The 20221-nt window shown below is 38.3% G+C and overlaps 1 protein-coding gene across 1 annotated transcript in view; it reads left to right on the top strand.

Moving 5' to 3' along the window:
* Nucleotides 1–12026, top strand: part of LOC111865767 (structural maintenance of chromosomes protein 2) — a 65025-nt gene extending 52999 nt beyond the window's left edge. Inside the window, exons 18-22 of the mRNA XM_023854032.2 lie at nt 2491–2685; nt 4702–4902; nt 7347–7562; nt 10335–10544; nt 11546–12026. Of these exons, the coding sequence (XP_023709800.1) occupies nt 2491–2685; nt 4702–4902; nt 7347–7562; nt 10335–10544; nt 11546–11656 (933 nt within the window). The 3' untranslated portion in view covers nt 11657–12026. The remainder of the gene's footprint in view (nt 1–2490; nt 2686–4701; nt 4903–7346; nt 7563–10334; nt 10545–11545) is intronic.
* The last annotated feature ends 8195 nt before the right edge of the window (nt 12027–20221 follow it).

The raw sequence follows: 20221 nt of genomic DNA, 5'->3' as shown, positions 1-20221 counted from the left end.
ACACACACACACCCATCGTCACAGGGGGTGACCACAGTGTTCTGCCTTAATTTGTGGCGTTTTTCTAAGAACTGGCTGCCATGTACTGTGCGAAATCAATCGATGTTGGAAGAATAAATTTTGGATAACCCTCTTCTAAGAATTCCAATTGAGTGTGTTAGTGTGGCCAGCTCAGGGCAATATGATATTATAAACACAGGACATATCACGTCTCTGCTGTTTATAAATGCATAGGAAAGAATATACGCCTTTCATAACAGTACAACGGAGGAACTTCTCCCAAGAGCAACAGGAAATTTGCTGCAAGACAGGCATATGTAACGATGACTAAGCGCAGCAAAACTCGTGGCTTATAATACTCTGAACTACTGACAACAGGCCAGCGAAAAATCTAACAATCTACGGCAAAACCATCAATTATTATGGGCGTTATAACATAGGTGTGCAGCTGGACGAAACATTGACGTCAAACCCCCGCAGACGATTTAAATACCTTGACGAAACATACACGTCAAACAACGCTGAACGGTTAAGTTTAATAAACAGGTGGTAAGTAAATTTAATCAACACCATTGAGAATTTTGAGTACCATGTTATGGAGTACGCCCTTTTCATTTGAGTACTACATTATGGAGTTCACCATTGCTAATCATCATAATCATCATTTACAGTATTGAGACCTGTTACAGATATTAAAAAAATCCTTCAGTTTCCCCTCAATTTACAGTTTATGCATTCAAATCCTTTCCTCCCTCATAGGATATAGTATATCCCACATAATTGAATGTAGTGATTTGTTCCAGTATCCTATCATTAAAGCATATCTTGCTTCAAATGCAATCTTTTTATGGAACCTAAAGGTCCATCACAGGGTTCTCAGAAGTCTGCTATTGGACCCATTGGACCAAATCAGTCCAGTCAGCCTTTAGGTACCAAATGTCTCTAAGATCAACTTTAATTTTGCTCTTTCTTACACACTACATGTTTCGGCCACAGACGGCCATCATCAGGTGTATACACTCACGTATCTGCTACACTGCACTTATTTATAACATTTAAAAATTAAAAACATAGGTCTTCCTGATTCTTCACTTTCGTTGCTATTACCAAAATCTTCTTCGTTGATATCTTTGTTATTTACACACGTCAATTTTGATTTCTTTGAATTAGCACTTATAAAAATCTTCAATTCTACTTTTCAAATCCTTTAAAAAATTTTCTCTACATTTTAAAATTGCTATTATTATTTCTAATATCATGTATATGTTCTTTATATCTAGTGTTAAATGTTCTGCCCATTTGCCCAATATATTTAACACCAGACATAAAGAACATATACATGATATTAGAAATAATAATAGCAATTCCGGGTACTCAAATCACATACTAAATACAGGACATGCATACGGAACAATAACAGAGGTAATGGAAGTTGTAACAACGGGAAAGAAGGGCAGACATTTGAATACATTAGAGAAATACCATATATATAAAGTAAGTAAANTAGCAGCGGCACACACACAGGAAGACTACACAGAGTAAGTACAAATAACAATATAAGAAAACATTACGTACATAAGATAATAATACCAATATAGTTGTATATTACAGATAAAACCTTTACAGTAATAGATACAAGAAGAAGCCGCTGCAGCACTATAGACATAGGGCGAGCAACCCTGACAATTTTAAATTTTAAAATGTAGAGAAAAATTTTTAAAGGATTCAAAAAGTAGAACTGGAGATTTTATAAGTGCTAATTCAAAGAAATCAAAATTGACGTGTGTAAATAACAAAGCTATCAACGAAGTAGATTTTGGTAATAGCAACGAAAGTGAACAATCAGGAAGATCTATGTTTTTAATTTTTAAATGTTATAAATAAGTGCAGTGTAGCAGATACACCTGATGATGGCTGTCTGTGGCCGAAACATGTAGTGTGTAAAAAAGAGCAAAACGAAAGACATATAATATATAGTATGCACTTAAGACGGAGTTATATCGTATAGAGTGCAATAGGATGCTTAAATATAATATCAACTTTAACCGTTACCTTTCCCCTCTACCTCTAAAGGCCTGTTACGTGGTGTCTTGCCTTCTTGTTTTCCAACCACTTTATATTCTCTTTTCATTTTCCCAATGTCGTCAACATCTCCTTCCCATCACATCCCCTTTCGCTTCTTCACCATAACAATATAATCGGTGAAGGGTACAAATTATGAAGTCCCTCGTCATATTTCTCTTTGGTCCTTTACTATTTTGTTTCCTGAACCTATGAAATGGGTGTAACGCAAATTTGTTTCCAGGTATTTTGTTTTGTTTGTCAGGTGTCACAATAGCAGATTTTGACTACAAAATAAATTCACTTATCTGTAGTTTGCCTGTCATCTGTATTTTTATTCAGGAGAGTTATGGGAGATTGGTTGGTGGTTGGTCCATAATGATTGATCAGTATTGTACCTCAAATTGTATAATTTTTTTTGTGCAACAGGCCAGTGTTCAGAAATTTATGAGTGAAGTGAAGGCACAGAAGGGAACTTTCACTGCAATAACTAAAGAAATTCAACAAATAGAACAAAGGAAAGAGAAAATCATCAAAGACAATGGTGACTTTGAGCTGGAAATTAAGAAACTTGAACATGAAGCTGCCAAAATTCAGGCTGATTCTAAAGAATGTAATTCAAAGGTAAGAGCTCTAACATCCAAGCTGTTTTGATGGTGGTGTGTGAAAACCAAAATTTTTAACATCAAATTTTGCCATAAAGTAGCTTCTAACTTCAAATATTTAAGTGCACATTTCTTTTTAAATCAGGAAGACTAAACAAAATTGTCTTACTGAAAGTTCAGTATTTCAGTAACAAATAAGCTGACCCTGATATAATTATCATTCGAAACATAATCACGATAAATCTCTAGAGTTAAAATTGAAGGAAATAAGTATGAAATATTATTCAATAGGACCTGTCAGAGAATTTTTCTTTGGAGATCAGTTGAAATGAAACTTGACTGCATGGTACATGGATTAGTACCTGACATCTTGCATGAGATAAGCCCTCACACACCTCACACACTGCAGTACTGGTAATATTCAGCTGTCAGATTTACAAGAACAGAGTCTCTGTACAGTCATGTTTCATTCACCCATTGAAGCTCACTCATGCAAGATCTCTTGTCATCCTATCATTCATATTCTGCCCATTCATAGTAGATGTGTTTTATATTCATTTCCTGTGCCCCTCCCTTCTCTGTTATGTGCCCAGTATTCCATAAGGAGGAAATGAAACAGTCCCATTTATCTTAATATGTCAGAAGTGTATGTAATGATATAATGACTGTGGCAAGGAAGAGCTGGAGAATCAGTTTCTAGCCCTGAAATGTCTTTGTGCACGAAATATGAATGTTCTGTTTTACAAGAAGAGTCATGTCAGTTGATTTTCAGTTGTATGACAATTTTTGTGCAGTTATGGTTATTTATAAAGGCATCAGTCCTGGAATTGTGCCCACATTTGTAGTAAAGAAAAATGAATATAAATTTGTTGCACCGTGCCGTTCGTCTTCTTCTCCTTCTGATTATTATGTTGTTATTATTACGAAGAGGAAGGGCACAGCGCAGTCGTTACTGGCCCTATTGTTGGTTCCCATGCTCCCCTAGATGGACATGGGGTATCCAAGCTAGGAGGACGAAGCTACACTCAGTTCGTTGGCTTAGATAAGAACAAAATACAATTTTAATAAAAAAATATATATAACAATACATAAATAACAAACGACACATATGACCGAGAAAACAAATACAAGCTCACTCAGAACAAAACAATTTCCCGTCGGCGCCACTTGTGTCGACACTAGACATATTAGGACGTTAAACCCTCAGGCTATACAAACACAAGTCTAATTCTGAAGAATACCAAACCAAATCTAATAACGCGCGTTGCAAGCGTTCAAGCAATGGCTTGCGACCGCGGGCAGTCCTTACCGGCGAGCCAGATAGCACCAAAAGGGAATTTAGAACAAACCCAGCCGAAACCAGTATTTTCCACAACAAACCTGCTGGCTAGTAACCGACCTTCCAAGTCAACTTGGTCTACACGACTGCACTGTACAAGTCTCCCCTTCACGAGAGGGTACATGGGACCACATGACTGATGTCAGGATACTGCATAGTGGGGGATGGAATCCGTCAAGGGAAACATGATGACATCATACGTGAGCGAGCTAAACCTTAGAACGGCTCATTGTCCCTGTGCTTAATTTGTCATGTGTCAAGAAGATATGTGAAGAGCTGAGTTGACCACAAGGCCGTAGTGCAGCTGGAAGGATTAGGTAAATTGAAAAATCCACCTCATCAGGACTTGCATCTTAAATCAAGCTTTCTGTACAACTTTTTAACATTTTTTGCTCCTGTAAATATTTATTCTATTACACTTGAGATGCGCACAAAAGTTCATATAGGGTTTTGGGTAAAGTTGTTAAAATTGTCCAATCTAAATGAAAATTGAAGTGGCATGAAATTTTTTTGTAAAATTCATAAGTATCAGATTTAATGAAAATAGTTGTTGCATGCATACAAACATTGAGATGGACTGTTGGACTGGGTGAGTGTAGTAGGCATTCCACAAGATTGTGAATGCATTGTATGAAAGGGTTCCATCGATAAGCCTCAAACGAAATTATTGGGAATGTACTGTACTTTATGTTTTAGGTTTCTGCCCTGGAACACAAATATTCTTGGATTAAAGAAGAGAAGCGGTATTTTGGTAATCCAGGTGGAAATTATGACTTCAAAGAAAAGGATCCTCGTGAGATTGGGAAGCACATTGTAAAGCTTCAGGAAAAGAGCGAGAAACTTGGTCGCAATATTGATACACGGGCCATGAATCTCCTTGGCAAAGAAGAAGAACAGGTGAAGTGTTTTGGGTCCAATTATTGTACAAGTTGGTTCCAGGTTTACCAATTGCAAATTGCATAATCTCTGTCTCTCAAAATTTGATGCTATTAAGCTTCTGATGTTTCATTGTTAAATTGGCCCCTGTATTCCTTTTTTTTTTTTTTTCATTATGCTGTTATTTCAGTCTTAGCTATACCAGTGTGCAGTTACAAATAAATTTTAAGACATTGTCTTAATATTGGCCTCCGTATATGATAGTTTGTGTTCTCCTGTTTTGATTTACATAGTGTTTTGTTCTCCCCAGTGCAAGAGATCACTGTTAAAGCCATGCATTCTTCATTACATGTCTGCACCAAACTGTATTTCATTGGTGCTCACAGCTGATATTACTGGAACAACAAATAACATGAATCTCTTATTTGCTCAACACCTTGAATAGTAAACTTCATGGTGTAGGATGTTTTAAGGGTTGGTAGTAATTCAGTTGCTCAGAAATCTCATCCTGTTCAGGAACTCAAAAGTTCTTAAGTATAGTCCTTTTCGCCAGTTTAATATAACCCTCACTTTCATACTGTTTCTCTAAGATTAATTTTAATATACTCCAATCTTTGCTTAGGCCTCTCCAACGCTCTCTTCCCATGAGCTGTTTCGTCTGAAAGTTTTGTACATTTCTCATGCTTTCCACCTTTCCTTCTTGATATACTCACTTTAACAGTATTACATGAAAAGCATAGATTATGATGATCCTATTGTGAGATTTTCTCCATTATTAGTCCAGATATCTTCCTCAGCACCTTGTCTACAAATTTCCATGATTGACATTCTCCCCTAACAACAGTGAGGAAACAGGTTTCATGCTGATGCAAAGCAACTGATAAAACCGTATTTTTATATACAGCTAGGTTGTGATTAATGTGAGTTCGACTGATGCGATATTCGATTTAGTGCAAATTGTACAATGATATCAGATCGTGTTTAATGCGAACCAAAATTCAGTTAATATGAGGCTAGCGTATGCACAGGTGAGGTTACCATTAGGGTCTTAGATGCTGCTACTTCAGTCTACAGTTGTTTATCTTTGCTTGTGCATGTGCTGCTGCCTGTCATAATATACATACTTTTCATGATTTGTTTTAATCATTTTAAGAAGTGGCCTTAATAAAATTGGCAAAAACAAGTGTCCTTCAGATAAAAATACTATGAATGTAAAAAGAAGAGGCTCGTTATTACATTAGAGCAGAAATTTGTTGATTGAATGACATGAATGTGGTCATATCAACTCAAAAATAGGAAGATCTGTTGGAATGCCTGAATCTACTGTATGGAATATTATAAAACATGCAAGGGAAATAAAAGAAAAACATGAAGTTGCATCAGCTTTTTGTGGTTTGCAAAAATCTGCAAGGAACAGGAGTGTTAACAATGACAGTGTCATGTGTAGGGGGGTATGCGTGACAAAAATAACATTTTCTAGATCGGATGATTGTATTTATTAGCACTTCGGTTACAGTCTCTCTTAATAACAATTAATACAGCGCTATTATTGTATTTACACAATTTACAGTTCACCATTGCCTACGCGCTAGGATCCTCTGTCTTCACTAGTTGTCTTCTGGCAACAGATCTCAACACATGAACTACAAAATTCTCACTAAATTACACGCTCCCAATATCAATGTACTACAGCACATATAATGTCACACACTAAGTCCTCTAATTCTGTTCTTCTGGCCACACTTCTGTTCCCTTGGAGCTTCGGAACTCAAGTGAAGTCCCTCTATTACTCACTCCTCCAGCTTACAACTGCCCTCAATTTGAAGATAGCTTTTGGGCTGAAGAAGTCGTGAAGCAAAGAATTATGGATGCTGACTCTAACGACGATCAAAGAGTGCAAATTTGCTGAGATGCAGATAAAGCATTCTGCATCCATAAGCATATGTATGAAGATTTAAAGAAAGAGAAAACAGTTCAGTCTACGCTGCTAAAATATTTTGAAAGACAATAAAGATGTTTTCGTCAGCGTAAGCTTCTTTTGGGAATGATAGAATTTTTTTGTTTTAATTTTGCTCGCTGTAACAACTCTGTGTCTTTGTTAACAGTACACTTAAATTATAAGTATATTCTTTTTATCATTTATTGTAATATTTCTATAATAAACATATAATTACTTGCATTTAAAATTTTTCATTGCCTATTTCCATAGAATTGGAACCAATTACCATATTTTACATATAATTATAACTTTGAATAATGTGACCACTTCATGGGATTCATTATCTGCACTAATACAATACCTAGCTGTATTTTAATCTGTACGTTTTTTAATAGGACATGGAGAAATGAAAATATTTCAAACTGAATGGTAGTGAGTATTTTCTGCACTAAATCCACCCTGAGTTTCCTTGTGAGTAATATTTTGAACACCTTACTTGAGTAATTTCGGTATGGTCACATTGCAGTATGCTGATTTAATGAAACGGAAAAGGACTGTGGAGGCTGACAAAGTTAAAATTATTACTGTTATCAAAGAGCTGGACCGAAAGAAAAAGGAGGCTGTCCGCAAAGCATGGGAGCAGGTTAATAAGGATTTTGGTTCAATCTTCAGCACTCTTCTTCCAGGAGCTCAGGGGTGTCTTCAGCCCCCTGAAGGCATGGATGTTCTGGATGGACTGGAGGTGAGGAATAATATAGTGGAATTCTTCAGTTATTGATAAAANTCCTCCTGACAACAGGCCAGTGAAAAATCTAACAATCTACAGCAAAACCATCAATTATTATGGGCGTTATAACATACGTGTGCAGCTGGACGAAACATACACGTCGAACCCCCCCAGACGATTTAAATCCCTGACGAAACATACACGACGAACCACGGCAACGGGTTAAGTAGCCTATCAGAACTAACTTAGGAGTTTTTGCACCATCTGTGTTCAACATTGTTGATTGTTCCTTTATTATTGGAAACTATTTAATACATGTTCCAGCCTAACTGGACATCTTCAGGTATACAGGTGTTGTGGACAAGGACACTAGCCTGAGGCTACTGCAATTGGAAGAAGAAAAACCGCATTACAGTGAGCAGCAGTATGCTTGTCCACATCATCTGTACACCTGAAGATGGTCAATTAGGCCGAAACATGTAGTGAAATAGTTTCCAATAATAAAGGAACAATCAACAGTGTTGCACCTAGATGGCACAAAAACCCCTAAGTCAGATCTATACAGTGCAACAGTGTGCTGAAATATAACATTAGCCTATTTGAAAGTAAACCTCTTTCTTCTTTGTTACTCATACCTCAAGTTACTCCATTTATGAAGTTTGGAGAGAAAATATATGGGCAGACTGACACAAAATAATTTGTTATTGCACATTTTTATAAATTGCTGTATGCTGTAACTATCAGCCTAAGCGATGAACACTTCAATTTGAAACACAAGGCATAACATTTAATTAGTGCACACATGCACCTGTATTTGGCAAAGAAAGACTAATAGTGTATAATGATGGAAATAGACAAAATTCCATGGCTTCTCAGGAAATAGATCTACCACGCTGTCGACCTTGAAATAGAATTTTAGAACTGCTCCACATTTCATGTAAGCTTGTAGCATGTGTGAACTGCTTCCTATACTAAGGGATGTTGACCAAATATCATCTACACAAAAACATTTTTCAACATAATGTTTAAGTGTACAAATCAGAAGAAATTGATGTTCACTGATGCATGTCATGTAATTTCATGGTAACAGCATGACTTTTTTTTATTCATAAGTACTGAGAAACTTCCCCATTTGTTGCAAAATATTAGGGGAGATGCTGCAGTTGGTTCGTTGGAAGAGAAGTGTGTAGATAACAATAACAGTTTTGTAATGAAAATGATAGCAGTATTTCAGACAGAACTGACTCAGATACTTGAGCTATTAGGTATATAACCATAAAACTGTAAGTGTTATTGGTATGAGTATGAACCTCTCCAATATTGATACAAAGTCAGGTGTTGATTGACATCCGTGTTACCTAGGCACTAGCTGTATTGACCCAGCTGAGTAGGCTCTTACCTGAGGATGGGGACAGAGTCCAGTTTCCAGAATATTTTTAAGTAAAAAGCAGGATGATGGATAATGTCCAAAAAGCCAGTAATTGTATCTAGTACCATTGTTCTTTCATCTTCTCTAACAGCACAATTCAACAAAGATTTTGCTTCTTTGGTGAAATAATGTACACCATGTTGAATTTTAATTTAGATTTCCATACAAGACTATGCCTTTCTTCTGTCACCCTTACTTTTTGAAAGTTTACACATTTTTTCACTGTTTGTTGCAACTGAAATGATGTGAAAGGAGACATTTTGTTAAACATATGTTGTTGTTGTTGTTGCACAAATTTTCTTTTGGGTCATGGTGATCCCACATATAATATTGCCAACATCAGTGCATCAGAGGTTTCTAACTTTATATTAAATATAAATCTATTTGGTACACAGAAAACGGACCAATAATGTAACCTGTTTTATCAGTGTTCGCTAATGATCTCAAGTATGTGCGAGTTAAAATTGTCTAAAGTTAGTGGATAGAATGTGTTTGAAACCGAAGGGAATGAGATTCCTATGATTGATTTTGTCCACCTTTTTATGCATTGCTTGTAGGAAGGATATAAAATGATTGCATAATGGGAGATTGTGCCTGTCCATACATCTCTGAAACCAAACAGATATTGATAAAATTCATTATTGGATTGATGCTGCGAAACTAATCACATTGCAGGCATCACTTCCATAATCTGGAAATTATTTGTTCATGTATTTCATTAAATTTTCATGTTACGAACATGAACAGACCAGTGGAGGGCTCTTGTGAACATGGTAATGAACCTTCGGGTTCCATAAAATGTTGGGAAATTCTTGAGTAGCTGCAGAATTCGCGGCTCCTCCAGAAGGGCTCAGCCCCGTGAGTAAGTAAGTAATTTCATTAAATGTTCACTATATATAAAATGTTTGAAAGAGAAGTTGTAGAGCTCAATGAGACATGTTTAATTTCATGTGTAGAATTGTTATATGATCTAGAGAATTTATATAGCTCAGTTTGAGTGTGTAAAGTAGTAGTCATATTGGACTGATAACAAATCAAAATTAAATTTGTCCAATACTGAATCTGATCCAAATTCATGTAGTAGTTGTGGAGATGGAACATGGGAAATGACAGATGGCACAACTCTTATGTGCCTTCACTTCATACAAAGAATGGATTTCAGTGTGCCCAGTTGTTGTGGTTTGTGCATGTCACCTCATGTCAGGTCCCACTTCACCTGATCATAAAAGAGTATAAAATTGGGTGAGGGAGAGAGAAATTGGATTCTGCCACACTGAAGGTAGAATTGTGCAGAATACAAAGTTTTCAGCATCCCTCAAAAGTGGTTATTTTTACACACATCTGAATTTGTTTTTCAGGTGAAAGTTGGCTTCGGTGGAATTTGGAAGGACAGTCTGGGAGAATTGAGTGGGGGGCAGAGGTCACTGGTTGCCCTCTCCCTTATACTTGCTATGTTGTTGTTTAAGCCAGCTCCAATATATATCCTTGATGAAGTTGATGCTGCATTAGACTTGTCCCACACGCAGAACATTGGTAACATGCTCAGGACTCATTTCAAACACTCACAGGTATGGTAATTATCAATGCAAAGCTGTATTATTTGAACTCAAGAGGACATTTGCTATTATTTAAATTTAAAATTACTATGTAGGTAGGAAACACTTTCATACAATCACCATCCATTTCAATGTGAGTGATAACTCTTGTTTTGTATCTGAGAAGCCCAAAGCTTGATTCTTGGCTGAGAGGTTGGCTATCCTGACTCAGGGTATTCTGGTTTTTTACATAGGCAGATGTTAATCTAGTGCTTTAAAGTGCTTCACAGCCACTTCCACATTCTCTCTGAATCATTATCATTCAAATTCATCATCATGTTCAGTACTCTGTTACTTATTCTACTAAGAAAACCTTAAATAAACCCCATAACTGAAATGCTGTGGGTATGGAGTTTTGCAACATAAATTTGGACAATTTGGTTCTGTAATAGTATTCTTCACTATGCTACAAGCCAGAAGGTCGTGGGTTCAAGTCCCGATGAGGTCATTGGATTTTTTCAATTGACCCAATCCTTCCAGCCGCACTGTGGCCCTGGGATTGACTCAGCCTCTAACAGAAATGAGTACCAGGAATTAATTAAATGATTTTTCCTGGGGAGTAAAGCGTGGCCTGCGCGTAAGGCTGACAACCTTACCACCATCTTTGAGCCTATTGTCTAGATAATGTGGGACCCTTAATGTCTCACAACCCTATGGGCCTTCATGGCCTGTTACAGGGATAGCTTTACTTTGTAATAGTATTCTTACTGCAGAGGCCCAGGTTAAATCTTAAATAAGTTGATTGGAATTTGGGGTTATCAGGTGGCACAAGTGCAGGTTTTTTCTTCCGTTACTTTGGCTACCCTTGTCAGTTTACCCAGTGCTCCATGCTTATCTATCCCTGCACTCAGGGTATGCCATTGCACACCTTGCCTGACTAGCACATATCAAAACATCATTTGAGGCTTCATCTCTGATCCATCACTTAGGTGGATATCAAGAAAAGTTTTTAACCTGGATTCCTTCTTTTACAGTTTATCATTGTATCTCTGAAAGATGGGATGTTCAACAATGCTAATGTGCTGTTTCGAACGAAGTTTGTTGATGGAATGTCAGTAGTGACCCAAACAGTGCAAAGGAAATAATGATGAGATACAGAAACTGTTGAATTTTTCCTTTAATTTTCTTTTCAAGAATATTTGAATGAGAGTTGATTAATGTGTCTGATACTCTGATTTTTTCATAATAAATCAGTGGGACCAGTTTTTTTAATTGATCTCTTTGTCATAGATGTTTCTGATGTGTTGAACTTCATCTGTATAGTAAAATGGGAACTGAGTGGTGTGTGAAACACATTGAACTTGTTCCGAATTCTTTCATACATGTAGGCAGCAGTAGCACAGCAAAGATTGATATGTTTATTATGTTTCTAAGGATATGTGTATCAATTATATAAGTGTGTTGGAAACAAGAAATATGAAATAGTGCAAATAAACACCTTTGTCATCATTATCAGTTACTTGTTACTTACTCACATGGTGTCCTGTGCAGGCTTCTGAGTCATTACGTTTGGTGTGTGAAGGAAAAGTCACTTCCAGAATTTACGTAAGTTCACTTAAGTTGAAGTTTGAATTGATTAATGCATTGATAGTCATGCTGTAATAGTCACATTGATTAATTAATTAATCTTTCATTCCATTGAGGGGGCACATGGTAGCATAGTTGGTTGAGGCAGTATGCTACAAGCCAGAAGGTCACAGTATTGATTCCCGATGAAGTCATTGGATTTTTCAATTGACCTAATCCTTCTGTCTGTACTATGGCGCTGGGGTTGACTCAGCCTCTAACAGGAATAAGTACCATGTATCTTCCTGGGGGTAAAGGACAGCCGGTACATAAACCTGACAACTTCTCCACCATCTGTGAGTTGGCTGTCTATAAAATGTGAGTGTCTCGATGACTCACAACCAAGTGGGCCTCCACAGCCTGTTAACATGGATAGCTTATAACCACTCACTTCGTTGTGCCCCTTACATTGGTCTCCACTTATCACCGTCCTCTTCCTTCTGGTGTTGCGGTTCACCTGCACCTCTTTCTGGACACCTCCACTGGAGTTACTGCCCTTCTCCTTATTCTCATCGATGGCGAGAAGTTAGGTGGGAAGGGAGGAAGATTTTGGTTGTTGGTGCTTGTAGGCGAGAGTTTGGTTTCAGTACTACCATTAAGTGTCTCGCAAGTAGGGAGAGATGGGAGTATCTGGGTTCTGTTCTGTAATTGGTAGAGATGAGTTCTTACCCCTGGATCTTATACGGGTCTGGTTCGGGCAGGGCAGGAAGAATCTTTCCTTGCAATCACACTCACCACTTCAGACTTTTGCACTTAGTAATTATTTAATTCACTTCCGTTCACTGAATACAAAGGAAGCTATTAGTAACACTTATTTAGAAATTTACTTATAATACGTTTACTGAAGGGACGTAGTTGTAATTTGTGCCTGACTTGGCTGAAAGTTGGATGCAGACTCCTTGAGGTGGAATGCACTCTCTGAAAACAGAGGTCCACGAACCACAGACTCCAAGAGAAATCCACTCCTCCACTTTTGCCATTGGTTAAGTTTTCAAACTAAGAGTTTCCCTAAATTTGTGAATTTCCAATCAGGTTGCTTTGCTATGTGATTCTGGCAGTTGCTGACCTGACGCTAAGGTTGACAGGGACTTGATGCATTACGACCAGGGGATGAGGCTCTGGCCCTCCCACTTCTAAGTTATAGCTGTTCCAAGCTGTCAGCCCTCAAATTCTCAAAGACTTTTCCGACTTTGCTGAAACTGACAGAATTCCAGGAAACTACCAGGTGTTACTTCCTGTCCACATAGCAAAACTTGAACTATGTCCCTTCTGCGTGTAAGAGTTGGCTATTTGCCAGATTCTCTTTGTATTTACTTGATATTACTTATTATAAATTCAATTAATACAAAATAGTCGACAAAATTATGATGAACGGTTACAAGTTTTACCTTTGTATATAGTCTAAGTAGGGCAGTGTTTATCATAATGTTTGTTTATGTGCTGTTCTATCATTTACATGGAAATGATCTGTAATGCAAGTTTCCGTTAAGTATGATAGGATCTAAAGAGACAGTAATAAATAGCAGTGTGTCAGTCAGTATTAGAAGGTTTTACCGTCCTTCCTTTCTCTTGCCATTGTTGCCGCTGCCGTCATTGGTTGTTGGGCTTGCAGTTAGGTCGGGCTTTACCTGGTTCCACCGCTTCTCTGACTTCACCACTTCTCTTCACTATGGGAAAGGGGTATCAGGTCCGGGACTTGACCTGGCTTGTCTGTGGGCACCAGCAACTGTGGATACAGATGCGAAGTGAAGGGAAAAGGTGGATGGGATAGGGAGCTGTTAGTGATCGGGCTAGTCATGGGTGGAGTGAGACTCTGGCTCAGGTCGTTCTTGGGCCTTACTCTGACGGGGAGAAAAGAACACACTGGAAACATAAGCACTTGGCTCCACTTCCTTTATTGTTTTTGTAATCTGGGAGTCACTGAGATACAACTCAGATTGTTACTTTACTACGCTTCATACAGGAGAGCTCGGATTCTACAAAATGAGCGAGTTGTTCTTGCTTGGTTACACACTCCTGCAAGCCTTGTCACAATGCACCGTTATCACTATTACGTAGCACTTGGGGACTTGTATAGGTTACCGCTACCACTGCGTGTGTGGGGTCTGAGAGGGTCACCAGTTTGCACTCACTTGCGTTTCTTCTTCAATATTAATTTTCCTGATATTATTTTCATTTAACAGTCGGATCGAGAGGGCTAGCTCCGCATCTGGTGAGTTTAACTGTTGTTGCAAGACTCCTGAAAACAGCTCTCCATTTTTGAAGATTCAGAGGTCCTGTGAAATTTGGGAACGCCTCGTTGCCATCCTCCAAATCCCTGCGCTGGCTGGATTTAGACAACAGGGGGCAGGGGTTCGATCGAGTTTATCATTCCTCCAATAGTCAGCTGTTTCGTGGTGAAAGTTGGGTTCTCGCGCTTTCACAATCTTTCTGACATGGGGTGGATCGAGGGGGTTCAATCTCACGGTCTTCTAAGAGTAGGTCTGTGACGAATTTGAGTCCTAAATTGTCACATTCGTTACGCTCCAGAGAAAAAGGTTATTGAATGATGTTTAGAACTTGAATGAAGGGGAATTTGCTAAAGAATATTCAGAAGGTCTTAAATTTCTTTCTCCACTACAAGATAGTGGGTAATATTTGGATTCCTAAAACATTTTACTTCCGTGACTAATCGGGTGTTGAAAAGTGGTCCCTTTCCTCGACTATTGAAACAGTTCGCAGCCCCTTTATAAAAGAAGTTTTTAACAGTCTGAGAGTTATGACTGGTCAGAGGACCATCTCTCTAAGCAATGAAAGGTTCTCTCCAGCGTCTTTTTGGACAGATTTCTCTTTTATTAGAGCATAGGACTCTTTGTAAAAGTAAGAAGAGCTCTGGCTGGTTTGGTTTAAGTCCGGATATTGTGACCCGTCATAAACTTTACCTTCTCGTAATTGTGTAAGCAAACTTTCAAGCTGTTGCTTCTTTAGAAATTTCTAGCTCGTCCCAAAGTACCTTCCCCTTTTTGTGTCAACTGGGTGTCTCTCTTTCTATTTCCAAATTACATAGCATGCTCGGGTAGGAGGGAGGCCTGACTTCAACTGGGTTCAGGTCCCTCTGGTTTGAGTGGGGTGTGAGGTATTACATCTGCTTGTATGTAGTGACAAGTACCGACACAAGCAAACAAAACATTGTGGTCCTTTGCATTGTATGGTTACAAAGGGTGATAAGACTGACTATAGTAATTATCGTGGGATATCACTGCTATCAACTTCATGTAAAATTTCATCCAATATTCTTCTCTCAAGGTTAAGTCCATACATAGATGAAATTATTGGGGATCATCAGTGTTTTGATGTAACAGATCAACTATTGATCAGATCTTTTGCATTTGTCAGATACTGGAGAAAAGATGGGAGTATGATGAGACAGTACATCAGCTATTCATAGACTTCAAGAAAGCCTGTGATTCAGTTAGAAGGGAAGTATTGTACAATATTCTGATAGAGTTTGGGACACCCATGAAACTAGTCAGGCTGATTAAGTTATGTTTAAACAAAATGTATGATAAAGCCCGTGTAGGTAAACATTTGTCTGATAATCTTCCTGTCCAGAATGGTCTAAAACAAGGAGATGCTTTATCGCTGCTGCTTTTCAACTTGGCTTTAGAATATGCCATTAGGAAGGTCCAAAAAAACCAGGTGGAACTGAAATTAAATGGGACACATCAGCTGTTGGTCTATGCTGATGATGTGAATCTACTGGGTGATAATATAGATACCATAACTAGAAACACACAAACTTTAATTGACGCTAGTAAGGAGGTTTGTCTAGAAGTAAACACAGAGGAAACTTAAGTATATGTTGCTATCTCGTCACCAGAATTCGGGGCAAAATCATGACATAAAGATAGGAAACATATGTTTTGAAAATGTGGCACAGTTCAGATATTTGGGAATGACTACAACAAATGAAAATCTGATTCAGGAGGAAATTAAGAGGAGATTGAACTCGGGTAATACCATTCAGTCCAGAACCTTTTGTCTTCTCTTCTGCTGTCTAAAAGCACAAAAATTAGAATATTCATCATCAGTAATCTGTCAGACAACAAGTCCACAGTCTCTTCCAAAACAGTTCCCCACTTAATGCGATCTCAAGCTTTCTCCTTCAATTAAAATATCCTCTTCTGCCTGCAAGGCTATCCAGCATCTTCTTACGTCTTCTTCCTTGTTTTCTGGGCACTTCTATCTGCCCCTCCGGTTTCTTTTGTCTCCAGAGGAAACATCTTGCATACATGGTATCTGTGTTGTTGGAAAGAGACTATCCAGGAAAAGTGATAATATGGTAGTTTTTCCATTTGCTTTCCACATCGCAGTACAACAGCCGTTCAAACCACTCTGGTCACGCCTGTTGCTATATGAACTTGAACTATCTTGAGCATCATTTGCTCCGTGGTTCAAGTCGCTGCTGATGATGCTGCTTCCAGCATCAGAACCACGGGCAAAATTATAGTTTTGTATTAGAATATACAAAACTATAATTTTGCCTGTGGTTCTGTATGGGTGTGAAACTTGGTCTCTGACATGAAGGGAGGAACACAGACTGAGGGTGTTTGAGAACAAGGTGCTGAGGAGAATGTTTGGACCAAAGAGAGATGAAATTACAGGAGGTTGGAGAAAACTACATAATGAGAAGCTTCATAACTTGTCCTCTTCTCGAAGTATAATTAGAATGATCAAGTCAAGGAGGATGAGATTGGCAGGGCATGTAGCATGAATGGGGAAGAAGAGGAATTCATATAATTTTTGGGAAAGCCAGAAGGAAATAGACCACTGGGAAGACCAAGCTGTAGGTGGGTGGACAATATTAAAATGGATTTCAGAGAAATAGTATGGGATGATATGGATTGGGTTGGTCTGGCTCAGGATAGGGGCCAGTGGAGGGCTCTTGTGAACATGGTAGTGAACCTTCAGGTTCCATAAAATGTTGGGAAATTCTTGAGTAGCTGCACAATTGGCAGCTTCTCAAGAAGAGCTCAGCTCCAAGAGTGAGTGAGTGAGTGAGTGAGTGAACGTCAATCAGTATTACAGTGTTGACCTTTGCTTAAAAAGTACCTTTTATACTTAACTGTGCTTATTCAATCAAGCTATCTTTCATGAACTCTTCAAGTTAATACGTTGGATGTTCAGTGAAATCATAATTTCAAAGTGACCCTCAAGGGTTATTGTGTAAGAGAGGTTCACTAGTAGGAATGTCTGGAAGTTTTGGCTAGGAATCAGAACTGTCAAATTTTCGAGTTGAATTTTTAATGGACATTCCACGGGTAATGAGTTTATTCAGGACAGGAACATTAAAATATGTAGAGTATGATTTATGAGCTGAAAGTGAGGGATGGAGACAAAAGACAAATAGAGAAGGATGAGCATCTGCTGTAGCAGCGATCAAGGTTCTTAGTGGAGTGCCACAATGAATAAGTAATTAAGTACAATACAGTATGGCCATTGAATCTAAACTTCCCAGAAGGTATGAGAACTGTGAGTGGAAATTCCATGTGCATGCATGCCTTTGGTCAGAATCTCTTCCCTCTCTGCACTCTCTCTTCTACTGGGCATCTGCCTTGCAGTTTACACTGTTTCTGAACAAAAAAACAACTGACTGAAAGTGGTGTATTATTATGCTGAACAGAGCGCATCACAATGGAGAAAGAAACATTCTTTAAGTGATATCTTTTTTTTAATGAGAAGAAAAGAAATTGCTGTAATTTGCACTGTGTAGTAAAACCATCTAATGTGAAGACAATCTGACAACTGAGGTTATTCTAACAATACTGGCATTTCTTTACCAGAGAAGGATGGGCAAGAGATTCACCAGCTTGTCAAAATAAATGCAACACTCTGACCTTATGGTGAGCCTTAGATTCATTGGTGTTTTAATAAGTATTACACTTATAATAATATAATGTTTCAATTAATTCATTAATTTTACCAGTGTGTCTGGCAGTAAGTTCTTTATCTACAAAGATGTAAGTTAATTTGTACAAAAACACTACTATAGTTTATACAAGTCAAACATTGCTATGTACAGATACTTCTATGTGAACTGTACACATAGTTACTAGGATGTTTTACAACATAATGTGCAGTTTCTCATCTGGTACAGATAAATAACTGACTTAAGTATAATTCAGTCACATGGTTACTGGTAACACACCATAAATATGGATGCCATTTCTAAACTCTATCAGGCATAAAAGAATTTCTTATCATGAATACTCTCATATATCATTTCTTTATTGAAGAAATAAAGAAGTGAAAGTATTCATGTGACTAAATATTATGCCTCTTGATAAATTTCCATGCATTCAAGACTTTGGCACTGGAAAGAAATGAGTGGTTATCTCGCACACTGTCAACCTTGACCCCGGGAAATAATGCCCCAAATATACACTGGATATGATAGAGAGTGGCCTCCAGAGTGATTCTTGACATAGCAGAAATATCCTGATCTCTTGATCCTCATGTGTTCAGCTGGCTGTTAGCTATCAGTATGCTTTATCGCCACTCCTTTTCAACTTTGCCTTAGAATATGCAATTAGGAAGGTCCAGGGAAACCAGGTGGGACTGAAATTAAATGGGACACATCAGCTGTTGGACTATGCCGATGATGTGAATCTATTGGGTGATAATGTAGATACCATAAAGAAAAAACTTACTTACTTACTTACTTACTTACTTACTTACTTACTTACTCATGGAGCTGAGCCCTTCTGGAGGAGCTGCCAATTCTGCAGCTACTCAAGAATTTCCCAGTGTTTTATGGAACCCGGAGACTATACATTTTTCTATGGAAAGGGGAATGAAAATCATGAATTAGGTACAGGTTTTTTCATACATAAGAGAATTGCATCAGCAGTTAAGAGGCTAGGATTCGTTAGTGATAGGATATCATATACCGGGTGTCCCAGGAGGAATGTGCCAAACTTCGGGAGGGTGTTCCTTATGTTAAAGTATGCCGATATAACCCAAAACACCTATGTCCAAAGTTGAATGGTTACGGAGATAATGGCCAGAGAAGTGTGAAACTTTGACCGGTGTTACACACTTGTTGATTACAAAATACATATTAAAACTGGCAGGAATATGTGGTTTCTGTAATGTTAATAATGTACGTAACATCAAACTAACTTGTGAGTGACATGAAGCCATAAAATTGAAGTACAAAATACTCGCTCGCCATGTCATAATTGTCCTTGGGTTTCCAAGCACTATACATGACACATGATTGGCAAGTGCTGATATAACATGGCTGACTGCGCATAGTGGTATAAACAGACTACATAACTGTATTAAACATACATTCACGGAAAATCTCTTTTGGAATTTCATTTCCATTATCTCATGTGGATTATTATGGGACCACGTATGCACATTTCATAAATTATTTACATTGTCCCGGGTACAAGACGCCTCATCACTGAATAAAATGACACTTAACAGTTTGGGATGAGCTTTTATCCAGTGGCACAAATCCATACGCTGAGCATGGTCGCCTGGTTCCAGATGCTGTACCCTTTGATCATGGTAAGGATACAATTCTTCATCATGTAAAGTTCGCCACACCTGCATACGTGATACGCCGATGCGAGAGGCCATTCTACAAGTGGATAGATGCGGACTTCTATCAATCATGCGAAGAATGTTCTCTCGTGTGTTTCTCATTTGTACATCCTCCCTTTCCGACTGCACAGAAACACTCGGAAGAGAACCAGTCTCACGCAATGTCTGGTGAATTCGCGTAAATACACTTCGAGATGGAATCCTTCGATCGGGAAAACGCCTTTGGTACTCTTCAACAGCAGCACGTGCATTGCCACCGCAAAATCCATACACAAAATGCATATCACAATACTCGACGTTTGAAAACACAAAAGGCATTTCAGCAACTCCACACAATTAACCTACCACCCATTCAACATGCGGCCGCAATGTATACTGAAGGGAGCTTATGGCTAGTGTGAATCACCACACTCAAGGAAAAACATAGATAAGACATGCCAGCTGACAGGTACAGTGCGTGGACTCGCCAGAAGACTACACTTTTCTCGGGC

The sequence above is a fragment of the Cryptotermes secundus genome, unplaced genomic scaffold (assembly GCF_002891405.2).
Source record: "Cryptotermes secundus unplaced genomic scaffold, Csec_1.0 scaffold612, whole genome shotgun sequence".
NCBI lineage: Eukaryota > Metazoa > Arthropoda > Insecta > Blattodea > Kalotermitidae > Cryptotermes > Cryptotermes secundus.
The sequence above is the reverse complement of the archived record's forward strand: the minus strand, read 5'-3'. Positions and strand labels throughout refer to the sequence as shown.